The 17,832-nt window shown below is 38.7% G+C and overlaps 1 protein-coding gene across 1 annotated transcript; it reads right to left on the reverse strand.

Annotated features, from left to right (window-relative positions):
• Positions 1–9,679: 9,679 nt before the first annotated feature.
• On the reverse strand, positions 9,680–13,457 carry rps26.L (ribosomal protein S26 L homeolog). Its single transcript, NM_001093435.1, is given in 4 exon segments — positions 9,680–9,764; positions 11,220–11,350; positions 12,293–12,470; positions 13,450–13,457. Coding segments are annotated over 4 exon segments (348 nt in total). The 5' UTR covers positions 13,453–13,457; the 3' UTR covers positions 9,680–9,728.
• Positions 13,458–17,832: the final 4,375 nt, after the last annotated feature.

The following is a 17,832-nucleotide window of genomic DNA, read 5'->3' on the forward strand; positions in this document are numbered from 1 at the left end:
AAAAGAGATCATATAATGTCCTGGACTTGAGCCCACTGTAAAATGAATGTTCCATGGCCCTCAAATGTCTGGGAAAAAATGTTAACCCAAAAAAGTTCAAGTTAGGACTTTTGCAGGCAATACCGCTTAAAAAAATGAAAAGTCGTCAGCGTTTTTTCAACTTTAAAGGAGTGGTTCACCTTTAAGGTAACTTTTATTGAGTTATAGAACGTCCAATTCTATGCAACTTTTCAATTGGTCTTCATTATTTATTTTTTATAGATTTATCGTTATTTGCCGTTATCTCAAAGGTGAACAACACCTTTAATGCATTTTTGGCAGTAAGCTATAGCTTCATTTTAGCACTTCGCCTGGTCTGAGGTGGTGAAGTCAACTCTGGCGAAAGAGGTAACGTTCAATAAAATCTGCACTTAAGTGAATTAGCCAAGCAATGACCATTCGCCTACATAAAAAGTCGCTGGGGAAAGAGTGTGAATGAACGCTAGCGATGGTCTCTTTCGCTAGCAAATTGTCGTCTGCGCCTGTTAGTGAATTGGCGATGTTCCTGCAGATGGGATTTCTGGCGAAAAGTCGCTAGCGTCGACCACTTCTGCCCTTAAGTCTTTATCAGTTACTATTCTGACCTCTGCCTGACTGTAGCTTTCTATCTGTACATGATCTTTTGCACGGATTTTGTACTCCATCGCCCTGGCTTGCTTATACCCTTGTGCCCTTGCAGACTGCTTTATTACTTTGTTTGGGTTATATCTTCTCTCTCATACATGTATATGAGTCATAAACTTTTTTATAGCTAACAACTATCAGAGCATGTTGAGCAGAGGATCTAGGGAAGAGCAAAAGGGCTTTTCTCTTTGGAGCCTCAGAGGGGGCCTTTTTTGCTAATGTTTTTTCACATTAAATATTATTATTCTTATTAAATAATTATATAAATATGTAGTTTCACATTAAAGGGATTCTGTAATGATTTTTATGATGTCGTTTTTATTCCTGAATTACACTACAAACAATTCAACCTACCGTACAAAATTTCATTCCTGAACCAGCAAGTATATATATATTTTTTTAGTTGTAATATTGGTGTATAGGCAGCCATCTCAGGTCATTTTACCTGGTCATGTGCTTTCAGAAAGATCCAGCACTTTAGGATGGAACTGCTTTCTGGCAGGCTGTTGTTTCTCCTACTTAATGTAACTGAATGTGTCTCAGTGGGACATGGGTTTTTACTATTGAGTGTTGTTCTTAGCGCTACCAGGCAGCTGTTATCTTGTGTCAGGGAGCTGCTGTCTGGTTACCTTCCCATTGTTCTGTTGTTAGACTGCTGGGGGGGGGTGAGATCAGTCCAACTTCCACTACAGCAGTAAAGAGTGACTGAAGTTTATCAGAGCACAAGTTACATGACTGGGAGCACCTGGAAAACTAAGAATATGTCTAGCCCCATGTCAGATTTCAATATTAAATATAAAAAAATCTGTTTGATCTTTTGAGAAATGGATTTCAGTGCAGAAGTCTGCTGGAGCAGCACTATTAACTGATGTGTTTTGGAAAAAAAAAACATGTTTTTTCATGACAGTGTCTCCCTTCAAGTATGTCCATCCTATGGTGCTATATATGTGTGGTTAACCTACAATACTTAGCATTCCACAGCTATAGAGGACTGAATATGTTTAATAAATGTATTTTGAAGTAGCTTAGAATGATATTTTCTTTTGTTAGGCAGTTTTCTTTGGGGTTAACATCCTTTAAAGAATAAATAAACCTTTAAAAAAAGTGAATGTAAAATTGATGAGAGTACTATTCTAAGCACTTTTGCAATTTACATTCATTGTTTAGCACCATCTGCTGGTCATTTTTCCGAGCAGTCTGACCACCAAATAGTTGTTAGGAGAGAGAAGAGGGCTGATCTGATGCTCTTCTGGTTTCAGACTGACTGAACCCACTTTCCCCCACCCCCACCCATATGGTTGGGTCCTAGTCTCTTGTTCTACCCTAGTCCAGGGCCTGATTTCATAGCACTCTATCCAGGCTCTTTCCTATTCATATTCCAGGTTTTCTATCAAATCGCTCCATGGTAGCTAGAGACACAGCTTCCACATTTAAATTGGTAATGGAGAACTTGAGGGATTTACAAAAATGCAAATCACCTAAAAAACAAGGGCAACTTAGAATATAGAGAATGGGGGAAAGAATCCCAAAACCAGTCCTTTGATCGTGCAAAATGGTTGAAAGAAATGTAACTTTGATAATATAATTACAGGACCCAATTAGGGTTGCTGCAAGCAGGGCCACATAGCAATATTGAGACCCCATACTATAAAATTAGCAGAGCCTCCCTTCCAGGGAGCCATAATTGTTTTCCAGTGTCGGACTCGGACACCGGAAATCCCCCAGTGGCCCCGGCCTGCTCACCCACCTGCACTGTCTCCTCTCCACTGATCGCAATATATTTCTAAAACACCTGAGTCAAAGACTGATTCATTTCAGGTCTATTCAGTGCTGGATGCTGCACCTGTTCCTGGAGACTGAGAGGGGGAAACAGTACTACAGGTATGGGACCTGTTATCCAGAATGCTTGTGACCTGGGGTTTCCCGAATAACGGAACTCCATGCCTTAAGTCTACTAAAAAATAATATACACATTAATTAAACCCAATTGTTTTCAGGGCCGGATTTACATAGCGGGCACCCCTAGGCCCGCTGATGTCTGTCGCCCTCGTCTCCTCCATTTTATTTGTGCAAATTTTAATCATCAGGACCATTGGGGATTGGCGCACAGGAAATTATACAAACTATTTTATCTCATTTGCATGCCCAGTGTTTCTGAACCAATGTGGGTGTGGTTGGGCAGCATGACGCCCCCTAAAATAATGCCGCCCTAGGTGGCCTTTCCACAAATCCAGGCCTGATTGTTTTGCCACCAGTAAGAATTAATTATATCTTCATCAGGATCAGGTACAGGGTACAGTTTCATTATTACAGAGAAAAAGGATGACATTTTAAAAATGTTGAATTATTTGATTGAAATGAAGTCTACAGGAGATGGCCATCCTGTAATTCTGAGCTTTCTGGATAACGGGTTTCCGGTTAACAGATCTCATACCTGTACTAGAATACACATGGTTATGAAGCAGATATTAGTAATCTGCAGTCCCCCAGAGGCTGTTGATCTACAAGTCTCTCTCTCTCTATAGAGAGAGAGAGAGCGAGATTCTTTATATTTAATTCATTATATTATTTTGTATATGATTCCTTTATAGTTCTATAATTAAACATAAATGCTTTCATCACCCGTACAATTAAGCTTTGGTAGATTAAAGTCACGAATGTGGACCCGTCTGGCACTGGGGGCAAATATTTTGTGCATGACTTTCTTTTTGTTGGTTGTTTTGAGCATAAAATTGCAACTGTGTTTTTATTGCACAGCGCTGACTAATTCCCATCCATCCACATCATTAATAGGTTTTTTGACAGCTGGACACTTACAAAGTGTGAATAAGCGTTTAGTCACCCTAAGGACAAAGTAACTGCTATTTTGGGGAACCGGTGCACGTCATCATGAGCTTCCATTTGAGGATTTTGTTGAAAATAATTCTGTTTGCAACCCCCCTGCAGATTCAGGGGCTCCTGCCAAATGCCTGAGAATAAGGAAGTGGCCCCACAGTGGGGTTAAGCCATCTCAAGCCCTGGGACAGATGAATAGGAGAGGAACAATGCTGAATGCAAAACTCAGGGGAGACACTGGGAGAAGAAATGTGATGGGAATTAATGACTAGATGAAAGGCAGGGAATGAATACTGGAATAACATGGCAACACATTCTTTTGCTCTATATTAATATTAGCCAAGTATGCAGTAAGATCACTAGTACAGGTATGGGACCTGTTATCCAGAATGTTCACGACCAGGGGCTTTCCAGATAATAGATCTTTCTGGTATTTGGATCTTCATACCTTGAGTCTACTAGAAAATCATGTAAGCATGAAATAAACCCAATAGGCTGGTTTTGCTTCCAATAAGGATTAATTATATCTTAATTGGGATCAAGTACAGGCTACTGTTTTATTATTACAGAGAAAAAGGAAATCATTTTTAAAAATTTGGATAATCTGGATAAAATGGAATCTACGGGAGACAGCCTTTCCGTAATTCGGAGCTTTCTGGATAATGGGTTTCCGGATAATGGATCCTATACCTGTATTTTCCATTCTACGGAGAACTCTGTATAAGGTGGGGATCCTAAAGACATTTGCGCCATATTTTCATGGTGTTATATTATTATATACAGTAGTTTTTTTATGAAGGGAGTTACATGGAGCCTCTGGTAGGCCCTGTGGAGCCAAGTCCAACATTGCTTATAGGGTTACATAATGGCAGGTTCAAGTTTGTTCCAAGTTTAGTTACCTGTTAGTCTGTCCTACAAGGGGCAATAGTTGGTATCTGCCAATAAAATCTTCGCTTTTACTCTGACCCTAGTCCAATGAAATGTCCCTATGTTTTTTTTAATAACAAATGGCACAAATGTATCCTGATAAGCTTATGATTTAAATTCACTTTCCATTGTTTGCTCTAGTGTGAAGGTATATTTTTTTATTATCTATCATAACATTGTCTTTGAATGCTATTTATAATTTTGCCATAAAGTATTTTCCTGATGCTTTTACATTACCTTACCTACCCTGAAACAAACACACCAATTTTGCCAGTGCATAGAAACTGCACTTTACGTTGTCATTCCTTTAAAACACTTTCATTTTTTGGAGTTACTGTTCCTCAGAATATCACTCCCTATATCATACTAAAAGTTAACTCAAAGGTGAACAACCCCTTTAAAACTCAGTTTCAACATGTCATATCTGCTGATCTGAAGTGGGCTACAAAATTAAAAGAGTATACTTTTTCACTCCAATACATATAACAACAGTAGGGGCAAAATCAAAAGTGGCTTGTATGAAGAAATGACCACAGAACTATGTGAATGTCAATATACAACCCATAGCAGAAAACCCTTAAAACTAGTGGTATGCTGAAAGACTATTTTAAATATCAAATAGTGATCATAGATACAATTCCCAAGGATACCATGTTTGGATCTGGAAGGCCATAGTTTGTCTAAAGCTGGCCATAGATGTTGAGATTTTTAAGAGATCCGATCGTCATCGTGAGACCACGATTATTTCAGAACGATCGTACGAATTGTCCATCAACTAAAAAGACCAATTTGCCAGGAAAAGGGTTGAGCTTGGCCCTGCAAACATAGATAGATTGCACTGGGACCGACAAAGATTGTTTAACCTGGCCGATCAATTTCCTGACAGATGTCGGCCGAAAAATCGTAAGATGTTCGATCGTTCGAATCCCACTAACCGCACAATAATTTCGAAGGATTGGTCAGACTTCCCTAAAATCGGTCGTTTGGCTTGAGAAATCTTTGCGTCTATGGGGAGCTTAAGCCTGGTTTTATACATGCCTTGTCCTATAATTGTTACATCATGTCCCCTGCAAGACTCTACCTTAATAATAAGAGCTTTATGGACGTACAGGACCTGTTATCCAGAATGCTCTAGACCTGGGGTTTTCCGGATAAGGGGGTCTTTCCATAATTTTCGTCCATACTTTGTCTATAAAAATCATATAAACATTAAATAAACCTAATAGGATTGTTTTGCTTCCAATAAAGATTAATTTTAATCTTAGTTTGGATCACGTACAAGGTACTTGCTTTATTATTATAGAGATAAAGGAAATCATATTTACGTGATTTGCTTAAAATGGAGTCTATGTGAGATGGCCTTTGCATAATTCGGAGCTTTCTGGGTACTGGGTTTCCGGATAATGGATCCTATACCTACACTGATACTGCTAAAGCGGATTTTTGTGAGTCCCATGTCCCATGGGTCATTTTCACCCCCGCTGCATCCCATAGGAACGTATAGGATACTTGGTGCCTGAATCACACGTAATATCTTGCGCTGAGAAATGTGCAAGTGTTTCTGCAGTAAGGTCAATCTGTTGCCACTATGAGCTGTACAGGCATAGAATGAGCCTTGTGTGTCTCAGGACATTGAAGCAATTGATTATTATTCAATTACTGACCCAATAAATTAGCAGAGTACTAATCATTTCTTGCGTGGAGATGTTTTCCTTTAGATTGTAAGCTTTTGTGCGCAGGTCCTATTTTTATTCTGTAACACTTGTTTGTTACATTTTACCAAGCATTTAAAGTTATCTGGGCTGAACCCTCAATAATCATTAGAATAATTGTCTTTGTTAGCCCTGCTTAGTACTATAGCAATAAACTGTATCTACAGTATATTTTAAGAAATATTAATGCCGAAATATATATTCTGCTTTAAACATATACACATTCTGCTGTAACATGTTTTAAGGTAAAGAAACATTTTGAACACACAATAGTATTATAGGGCAGGGTTCCAACTGGGACCTCAGTATTACTAGTAGTTAATGAGATCAAACGACAACAGCCAGGAAACGGTTTCAGCTTAATAAATATTTCTGTAAAAACCTCTACTGTCATGGCTTGGCCCACCACTGATGGCACATTTGTGAATGTAGGAGAGGTCAGGTTCCACTTGGGGGAACATCAGAGTAAATTCAGTGCCCGGCAGCAACCTCCTTGAAAGACACAGACATGAGTTGCGGGACCTGAACAATGTAAGGTGGAACTTCAAAGGAGACAGATAAAAGAGCAAGTTAGAAATATGAACTACAAGGGATGTTAAAAGTCTTTTACACTGGATCCCCATGTTTGACATTGTTCTCTACTGATACAAAGAACAACATTTTATTCATTAGCGAATAAATCTCTGGTCAGTTCTCTCTTCAACACCCCCATCTATGTGCACTTTGTAATGGAAATACAATCCAACAGACAAATAAAACTGATTTGCCTTTGTAGCCTGTATTTCCCTTAGGCAGAGCTGGCAAGTGAGACAGGAAGCATATTTAATGGGAACTAAAGATTCATTTACCCAACTAAGCAAGCATTTGTACATAAGGGTGCCTGGGTGCTTGTTGATGGTGGTCATGTATGCCAAAGCATAATAAACATTAATAATTAAGGTGTATATTGCATTTAAAACCATGAAAGCCCCCGGAATGCAATGCTGGCCTCTACTATGGCATTCTCTATTTAAATCCAGAGAACAATACAGTATAATTATAAGCACTAGAGACAATAATGAGCTGCATCTAGTGGAGACATTGCTGTTGTGGTTGGAAGGAACAAGCTATGTAAGTACACCTTACGGTCTATTTAAGGCAGGACTGTAAGAGAGGTTGTGGAACCATTTGCAACCAACTAAATACTTCTTAAACCCATGTGTAACACAATATTCTGTTCTAATCTGTCTACTGGAAAATGGTTTGAGAGTGCAGAGTAAAGGAAAAGGTCAACTGTGAAAAGAAACACATACAATACGATTGCTTGGTTAATTATCTAAATGCATGAGAAATAAGTAGACATACAAGTTACTCATAAGAAATATTCCTGAACATATCTGCAGGTTATATAGTATATTTTGTATAACATGGTATAGCAGGCTAACACTGACTCATATATTAGCACTGGGTAAATTTCCCCTGTGCAGAAACCCGTGGCAGCCAACCAAACACTTGCATTTAATCGCCGATTGCTTGCAATGAGTTACTGTCCATGAGCAAATTTGTCCAGTGTTTATAATCTCTATGTAATTGCATTGAGTTGTGAATGTGCGATTTTATCTTCAGCTTGGCATGGTATTTTTATTGAGGCTGTATCCAGATAACTCTTGTACCCTCCATTAGAGACTTGAATGGCATAATACCCCTCCAAATTGTGTCCATAAGTTACCCTCCCATTTACACTGTAAGCCCCACTCGGTAGGGTCCTCCATCCTTTTGTCTCCTTGATATGAGACCTTAATCTGTATTTTAATTATATTTTATATTTATGTCAATTGTATTTCTAATAATGCACTTATTGTTACTCATTAATGCAGTGAACCCTTGTTTGTTACTACTAATTTATTGTTTTGCTGTACAGTGCTTTGCTCTCAAGAAGCACTATACAAATCAAAATATACATACATAATAGTGTAGACTTGAACATGGAAGCCACCTGCAGAACTACAACCTGCGGTTTCACCAAACCCATGCAAGTCATTACAGACTAGACATTACGCCACAATAAACCTGGCAGTGATGCTAAGACAGTGACCCACACAAATATCTGAATTGCCTTCATGCCATACATCTGCTATATCTGACCCGCTGTAAGAATGTACCATCTGTGTCAACTCATCCCTATTTCTGTGATCTTATCTCAGTTATACTCCCGCAGTGTGGGAGGTAATTGTGTGCCTACAAATCCAGGGCTGTACTTGAAGCAAGAGGCTGCTGCCCCCGACCTGGGGTTTTAATGGATCTTTCTGTAATTTGGATGTTCATACCTTAAAGTCTACTAGAAAATCAATTAAAAACATTAAATAAACCCAATACTGGTTTGCCATCCATTAAGGGTGAATTATCTGATTTTGTAAAAGATGCTGTTTTATTAGAGAAAAAATTAAGAGTGCTGATCATTGGTATTATAGTTCTATAGTTGTCCCCTGATTCTTTAGAGCCCTCTAGTGGCCAATAGTTTAGAGTCTTAACATGTGCATGTTTTTTTAAATTCATAAAATATTTTAACTAATTGCCTGATTTAGATCATAATTGTCAGAGCCCAACAAAATTCTTAAGGGTGGGGGGGAGAGGGTGTTGCTTGTGAAAGCTTGTCCAATTATTAGTGTAATCCCTAGTGTCAGGTTACACATGCATCATTTGTTTCATGGTTTGCTTTTCCTTGTTTTGTCCCATCTCTCCTCCTGTTATCCCCTCTATCTGTTGGTTTACTCCACTTGTCCAGTAGAATATGCTAGGCCCCATTTTCAACTGCACGTATATTGCTAGAGTTTTTCAGATTATAATCTTTTGACCTATCCGGATGTTCACTGCTTACAAGATCAGTTTTCAATTAAACTTCTCAACAATTTTCAAGGTGCCATTCTGATTGAGTTCAACGGTCTGCTGACATTCCTGAGGTTGTAAATTATTGCGATCACAAGACAACTCGATAAGTTAGAGATCACACTTTCATTGCTTAGAAAGGGAGGCAGAACACCTAGAATATGGAAGATGTATTGCCATGTAGTGTAAGCAGTGCAATGGTGGCTCTCTCCCAACTGGGCAAACAAACTATACAAAATACTTATGATTAACTTGATATTAACTATAAACATTGTACACCAGTCTTCTAATTGCTGGGAGGGGCCAGTGTAGTATATCCCCCAAAGTATAAATGACAGACCAATTCTGGTAATCAATAGTCCACCATAGGCTAAACAGCAATTCAGCAAGTTTAAGGAGGCGAAGTGTCTACGTTTTTTTAAAAAGACCATACTTAGATTTTTGAGTGGTCGAATTTTCGAAGTTTTTTTTAAATACAAATCTAATTTTGGCCTATTCGATGATCAAAGTACCCAAAAATTACTTTGAAATTCTGAGTTTTTTTACTTCGACCCTTGATAAATCTGCCCCGAGGTGTGACAGAACACAAGTCACTAGACTTAAGCACTTCTACAAGGTTTGCCCTTTGCAAAACATGTATCTTTACCATTATAAAGAACTTTAACATGGAGACAGACTATTGTTTTTAACGTTTATTTCGTAAGATACATCTTAAGCCAGTCGGATTTACATTTGTTTGGGAGGAGCTCTCTGAGGTACACCCTGGGGGAAAAAAAAATAAATAAAGTTAGGCTTATATGAAGATCTGAAAGTGCCACTTTATAAATTAAGCAAAATGAGTCAAAACATACACAGAAATACAGAGTAGCTGTACTTATTGACACACAACATTAGGGTGCATATAGCAAAGATTCGCTTAGACCAGTGCTATCCAACTTATGACATGTAGTGGGTCAATTCATTCTCATCTAGCATGTTCGAGGGCTGGATTAAATGACACTGCAGAGTGAAGTCTATGGAGCCTTTAAGAAAGCAGGGGGCAACATCCAGTCCGCAGGGAATTTGTATATACATAATTGCATACACACTTACACAAATGTGTATAGCAAGACTAACTTTATTTATAGTCCACCATAAATACTGAACCCCTTTTAAAAACCACTACTTTTCTTTGCCTAAGGTGCCAGTGATACACCCAAGGACTTAATTTGGACATGTCCCTGGTCAAACTGAAAATAATCCTAGAATGTCAAAGCTTCACTACTACTTTGCAGGAGCTTTCAAATGTTTCTAAAAACAAATGCTCTGCAAGGCTACAAATGTATTGTTATTGTTACTTTTTATTACTCATTTTTGTATTCAGGCCTCTCCTACGCATATTACAGTCTATTTAAATCAGTGAATGGCTGCTAGGGTAATTTGAACCCTAGCAACCAGCTGAAATTGGAGAGCTGCTGAATAAAAAGATATAGACCAAAAATAAAAAATTAAAACCAATTGCAAATCGTCTCAGAACAGCACTCTATCATACTGAACCTTAACGCAAAGGTGAACACCTTTAAAGGAACAGCAACAGCAAAAAATGAGAAAATGATTAAAATATCCTGTTGGATAAGTCTGGTAAAACTGGTGTGTTTGCTTCAGAAAATCTACTTTATATAAAGAAGTTGCTATGTAGCCATTCAAAGCTGAGAAAGGAGAAAAGACAGGATACACAGCAGATATCAGAAATACTGTAGTATACAATGGGATTCTTCAGAACTTGTTACCTACTGCGTATTCTTTGCTTGAATGGCTGCCCCCATGGCTATACAGCAGCTTGTCTATATAAACTATAGTTGTGTTTCTGGAGCAAACACACCAATTTTACCAACGCAGAGCAACTGCACTTTATATCCTTTAAAACACTCAATTTTTTTGAGTTATTGTTCCTTTAAGTTGCAGGGGTCAGCAAGTCCAAAAAACAGGCATACAGAGATTACAGAACGGTGCCTGTGACAGTCAACATCATTGGATCATTACCCTTAACACATCCAGTTAAGGGCAACAATACGCCTACCAATGAATTAGCACTGAGCCCAGACAGGAACACATGCTTTTTGAAGCCAAATATGCTTCACCACAGGTCTGGCAACATGGGGCAAAGCAAGATCTAAGAGGCCAGAAGGGAGAGGGTTAAGCCCAGTATAGGTGAAATCTTTCAGGTAGGAAACATACCGCAGGCCTGAACCTGGGAGGGGGTGTCCGGTCCTTACGGGCTTCTCGGGAGCGGTTTCTGACCACCTTGCTGTGGATTGCACAGCTAACGCAGTAATGCAGTTTCACATACAGCTTGGGAAGTGCATATGCTGGAAGAAAAGATCAAGGTTTTAAGTTAATTCAATTTTGCACAAATGTTCCATCACAAATCTAGAGTTTAATGGATATCAGAAACTGCACCAAGCCGATTTCTACTTCACCTGCTCAGAGGCTAGAATTAAGAATATGAAGAATCCCACATGAAGCTGTTTTTTGTAGCCCTCAAACTATGTATATTCCATATTAGCAACTATACTCATTTTATGATTTTCTTTAAATGGCAACTTAAGCCCAAGATGGTTTCACCTACAGCTTTTTTTTTATTGTGTGTCAGTAGTATGTTATATGGCTGCTGTGTGTGCCCCTCCAAATACAGCTGCCCCACAACATGCATACGATTTGACATCTCTAGGCAGGAGTTAGCAAACCACTTGCATCAATCTGCTCATAAGCATTTGGCTCAGACAGTAGAACTAGAAAAAACAGCCAAGATGAGAGATATGCAAGAAGGGCAGTAGAGGGGCAGCATCAGCATCTACTGCAGGGTAAGCAGATTCTTCTGAAATCTTTCAGATGCTGCAGTGGAAAAAGCAGTTCAATTTAAATAGTGCAGGTGTAAGAATCCTCGGACACACAATTACCCATTTGTACAAACAAGAAGCCCTGAAAAAGTCTTAAGTAGTAAAAGCAAGATGTGTACAATCACATGCAGATAAACTAAGCTTGCAAAAGATTAACAATACCAATTTAAGTATAAGGGATTCGGTCATGATTTTTATGATCTACTTCTTATTTCTAAATTACACTGTATACACACATTCCCATGACGGTATCCCTTTAACAAGGAAAGTTAAGAAGTTTTTACAGCCTGTTGTGTCCCCACAAAAACATTTAGGTACAGGCCATTGAGCCACTCCCACCAATGTGAATAGAAACCACCTGCAGAACTGAACAGCTCAGCTTAATGCCTTACTACAGATGTGTAAACTTACAATCAAAGACACTGGCTTCAGAGATATCCCTGACGGCTGCAGCTTCCACAATGTTCCTGATGACAAACTTCTTGATGGCCTTGTCCTTGGGGACGCAGCGAGCGCAGTTTGTGCAACGGATGGGCTGGACATGTCCACGACCCTTCTTGGCGCGTCCGTTATTCCTTCGCTTCTTGGTCTGTGTAAGAAGAAACGTTGTTAAAACACACCAGTAGAAAGAAATACAAAACTTAGGTGAGTATGACAAAACGTGACACCCACTAACCACATAGGACTTACTTGCCGTTACACTGTACAAAAGGAATAAACAGAATAGTGCAGAGCTGATACTGGTTTCCTGGCTTAACCCTCTGAGGGCTATGGGGGACTGTGACAAATGGAGACATGTGTAAAATATACAAATAGCCCTGTCCACACAAATACACTAATTTTATTCATCTTTAAATTAACCATCTAATAACCTGAGGGAACTAGTCAAACATTTGTTTGTGTACCAACTGACTGTGGCTATGGCTTATAGAACAAGTAGCAAAAAGAAGCTCATTTATTACATTTACACCTGTGATTCATGATTGCACAGACCCAGGCTGACACACACAATGTCACCCCAAATAAATATGCAATAGCCATTAATTTAATTGTATCCACCGGGGCCAACTAAACGCCCCATGTGACGCCAAACACTGCGACTGTCACAAAGCAGCAGCATCAGGACGCACAGGGGTTTAGTGCAGCAAGATGCAGAGTACAGGTGGGCAGATTAATAAGTGTATTGAAAGAGGAGTGTTGCATTGCAGTAGTAACGAGTATCCAGTTTAATCACAAGGGCCCAATCAATGGAAACAGCTTGCGCCGATATTGGAGAACATGAGGGCGGAAAATAGGTACAAATGATGTTTTCCCACAACTACACGGACACTGTACTCGGCGCATTGCTCGATCGCTCAGCGCTTGTGACGCCGGCCCGGATTCCAAGAGAAGGAGTCAGAGACCGCGTGTATTCCCCGCCATGCGGCGCACGACGAACACCCTTTTCCCGATCCCAATATGTCTCGAGACAAGCACAGAGGCCTGAAAACTAACGATGCTACACGGGCGAGTTTTGCAAACAAGGATAATTCGGTCTAGCGCTGCCACTGCCGGCTGCAATCTCTCACCATTTTGGACTCGAGGACTGTAAAGAGGACCGGAAGGTGCCGCGCTGCCCTTATAAAGCCAATCCCTACGCGGCGGAGATGACGCAACACTGATGAGACAAAGACGAGCCACTCTGTTGGCTGTGCGCCTTTCTAATGCCTTGCTCGCGGTCTTGGTAGGTGGTACTCAAGCGGTGTTGGAACTTTTTTTTCTTGCGTCACCGCGGAAGGATAGGTAGTTAAGGCTCTCTAAGTCCTAGAGGATCACGTGGTCAGAGTGAACATGCGCACATTAGTGTAGTGGTTGGTAACCTGTGGTACGGTTATTGTTTTTGACGTGCGTTTGTAGTGTTAGGAAGAAAGTTATAGGGAAATTCTTATGAGAGTTATGAATAGGGATGTGGATGTGGGGAAAAGGATGCAGTGTGGGCTGCGTGTTTGTACAGGAGCTGCTGATATGTGTCGTCTCTGGCTGTCACATACTCACATTCACATAATACACACTGTCTACATTGTATAACGCCTAAAAGCCAAAATGCACAGGTTTTGCCAATAAAAAGTGCAACAATACAGCCTAAAATATAATCATGTATAGCAATAACTTACAAATTGATCCAATAGTGCGATTAGTGAGAAAAATACCCAATCCACGACCAGTTCTAGTACAAAATCAAAGTTGTAAGAGAAAACAACAAAATTGAAAGATAAAAAAAAAACAAGTTTTTTGAATTATTGCCTGTAGGTGAATAACGTACAGTTTTTTTTAATAAGCAAACTTTCAAATTTGGTAACAATGTACTTAGACTGGAAACTTTACATGGCAGGGACCTCCTTCCAGAGCCTCTCTTACCTCTCTGTGTATTTATTTACAGGTAAAGGACCTGTAACCCAGAAAGGTTGGGACCTGGGGTTCCATAATTTGCATCTCCATAAGTCTTCTAAAGAAAATCATTCAAATATTAAATAAACCCAAATAGGAAGATTTTGCCACCAATAAAGACTAATTATGTTTTAGTTTGGCTTAAAGGGGTTGTTCACATTTGAGATTAATTTTAGTATGATGTAGAGATTGATATTCAAAGAAAATTTGCAATTGGCTTTCATTTTTTATTAGTTGTGGTTATTGAGTTATTTAGCTTTTTATTCAGCAGCTCTACAGTTTTCAGTATCTGGTAACTAGGGTCCAAATTCCCCTAGCAACCCTGCATTGATTTGAATAAGAGACTGGAATATGAATAGGAGAGGCCTGAATAGAAAGATGAGTAATAAAAAGTAACAATACATGTGTAGCCTTACAGAGCATTTGCTTTTTAGAAGGGGTCAGCGACGGCCAGGGGTCAGAAGACAAAGGCACATAACTATAAAACTATAAAAAATAAATAATGAAAACCAAATGAAAAGTTACTTAGAATAGGCAATGCTATTACATAATAAAAGTTACCTAAAAGGTGAACCACCCCTTTAAGTAAAATGCACTGTTTTATTATTAAAGTTTAACTTTTTTTTTTTTTTTAAAAAAAAGTTAATAATTTGATTAAAATGGAGTCTGAGAGATGGCCTTCCTGTAATTCAGAGCTTTCTGGATAATAGATCCCATACCAGTCTATTGTATTTATTATGTTGCTTGTCCTCCCTTTGTGTGCTTTTATATAGTGTAAGCAGGCCGGGACTGGCAATCTGTGGGTTCTGGCAAATGCCAGAGGGGCTGCTGTAAGATGTCATAGACACTCACTATTTACCTGAAATGCCAGGGCCTATTTTGATTCTCAGTCCAGACCTGACTGTAAGATTGTCTCCCTATAAAGCTTTGAAAAGTTATACATACATGCATTTCATTTATTTTATTTGGAAAATTCACAAATTAGAGTTTTGATAAATAAGCCTCCGTATATGGGGGTTTGGATCTTCATACCTTACATAGTAACATAGTAAGTTAGGTTGAAAAAAAGACACACGTCCATCAAGTTCAACCTTTTAACTTTTTTAACCTGCCTAACTGCTAGTTAGTATTAAATATTATGGGGCAGATTTATCAAAGGTCGAGGTGAATTTTCGAATGAAATTTTTTTTTTAAATTTTGAGCTATTTTTTATGACTAGGGAATAGTCCATATTCGATTTGAAAAAAATTAGAATATTGAAATTTATCATTTACTGTCTCTTTAAAAATTCAACTTCGACCATTCGCCATCTAAAACCTGCCGAATTGCTGTTTTAGCCTATGGGGGACCTCCTAGAACCTATTTGGAGTCAATTGTTGGACTTTGAAAAATCTACGTTTTTTTGGGGGGAAAAACTTCAAATCGAATGCGATATTCCTTAGATTCATACGATTCGAATTTGGCCGAATACGGACCTATTCGATCGAAAACTGACCTATTCGACCAAAAAAAAACCTTTGACCTAGGGGCAGATTTATCAAAGGTCGAAGTGAATTTTCAATGTAAAAAACTTCGAATTTCAGAGTAATTTTTGGGTACTTCGACCATCGAATAGTCCAACTTCGATTTTGAAGTTGAAAAAAAACTTCGAAATTAGAATATCGAAATTTATCATGTACTGTCTCTTGAAAACTTCGACCATTCGATACCTAAAAGCTGCCGAAGTGCTGTTTTAGCTTATGCTGTCTTAGAACCTATATGGAGGCAATTGGTGGAGTTTGAGAGAGAAAAGTTTTTTGGGGGAAAAACTCAGAATCAAAGTAGATCGAAGGCGATATCACTTCGATTGCTTGATTCGAAGTAGGCTGAATACGGACCACTTCGACCTCTATTTGGTTGGTCTTTTTTTTAACTTCGAACTTCGACCCTTGATAAATCTGCCCTTTAAATTAAGGTTGGTCTTTTTGAATTCGAATTTCGACCCTTGATAAATATGCCCCTAAATATCAATTCCAATAATGCCTGTTGAATGAGACACCTTTCATCCACAAGGTTCCTTTTTATACCTATAAAGAAAAGCAAGTCATTTAAAGGGGTTGTTCATCTTCAAACACATAGTTGTTTTCAGATAGTTCACCAGAAATAACGACTTTTTCCAATTACTTTCTATTTTCTATATGTGACTGTTTTTCTAATATTGAAGTGTAAAGTTGAATTTTTCGGCTTCTAAAGCAGCTCAGGGAGGGGGTCGTTGACCATGTAAACTCTTCTAAATTGATACATTTAGGGTAGGACTACATGGACATTTTTTGGCATGATCCGACGCGCTGTGACAAACTTCACTCTTTGATAAATATACCCCCTTGCCTTTGTGACACTGCTAATAGCAAATTAAAAACAAAACGAGGCATAATAAATTACTCATTTATTATTTATTTATAACAGATCTTCAGCCAGAACAATACAAAACATACATTATCTCCATAACACAAATGTTTACTTACACTATGTTACAGATACAAAAACGCTTTGCAGCAAGTTTTAAAAGCAACCCTAACCTCACAAACAAAAAGTTATGATGCTAAAATCAAAGAGAACCCAGTGACTGGAAAATATCTGGAATCACAGGGATAACTGGATATATTGCACATTTTTATTATGGCGTGTTAAAAACAAATGCATAACTGGAAAGTTCTTTCATCATAGTCTGGAGCAACATTGTGGGAATTAGAAAATGTACATTAGTGTGTTTTTTGTCTTGTTAGAAGCCCTTGCACGTCGCCTACAACTTGCTATATATTTTCCAAGTTTGAAGTAGTCTGTGGTTTCATATATTTATTAAATCATTCTGGCACAGTTCACGGGATAAAACACTTACTATGTTGAAAAATATTTATTAGTAAGGTTGTAAAAAAAGGAAACACCATTATTTTTAATTTTCACCATGAGGAACATGCAGATAGCCAGGCACTGCATAGAACAATAGATCACCCTGTATAATCCAGCTGCCAAAGTGCAGCATTCCTTATCAGTGGTTCTGGTTTAAGGTGGATGGAACAACAAACGTGGTTAGATTGCTTATATTGTGTAGATGAATTGGTTTGCAGATAGGGTTGCCACCTTTTCTTGAAAAAAATACCGGACTTCCTATATTTTTATGCAGTTCCCCTATTAATAACATTGGGATCAAGCTTAAATTTTATCGGCCAGGATGGTAAAATGCCAGGCAGGTGGCAACCCTATTTGCAGATGAATTGTTTATTGCCTAGCATTGTGTTATTTTTAGAGGATCAAGATTGTAAGGAGTTAAAGGGGTTGTTCACCTCCAAGTTAACTTTTAGGGCAGGACTAGATGAAGCGCTTGGACCAGACACATCACAATGTGACTAGACGCATGCGACGTGTCGGATGTTTTACAGAAAATGGAAGTGAAGGAGAATCGCAGGAAACAACTACGCGCTGCGTTTTCATCTGACAGTCGGATCAATGTAGTTGTTTCCTGCGATTGTCCTTCACTTCCGTTT

This window comes from Xenopus laevis, chromosome 2L, assembly GCF_017654675.1.
Source record: "Xenopus laevis strain J_2021 chromosome 2L, Xenopus_laevis_v10.1, whole genome shotgun sequence".
NCBI classification, from domain to species: domain Eukaryota; kingdom Metazoa; phylum Chordata; class Amphibia; order Anura; family Pipidae; genus Xenopus; species Xenopus laevis.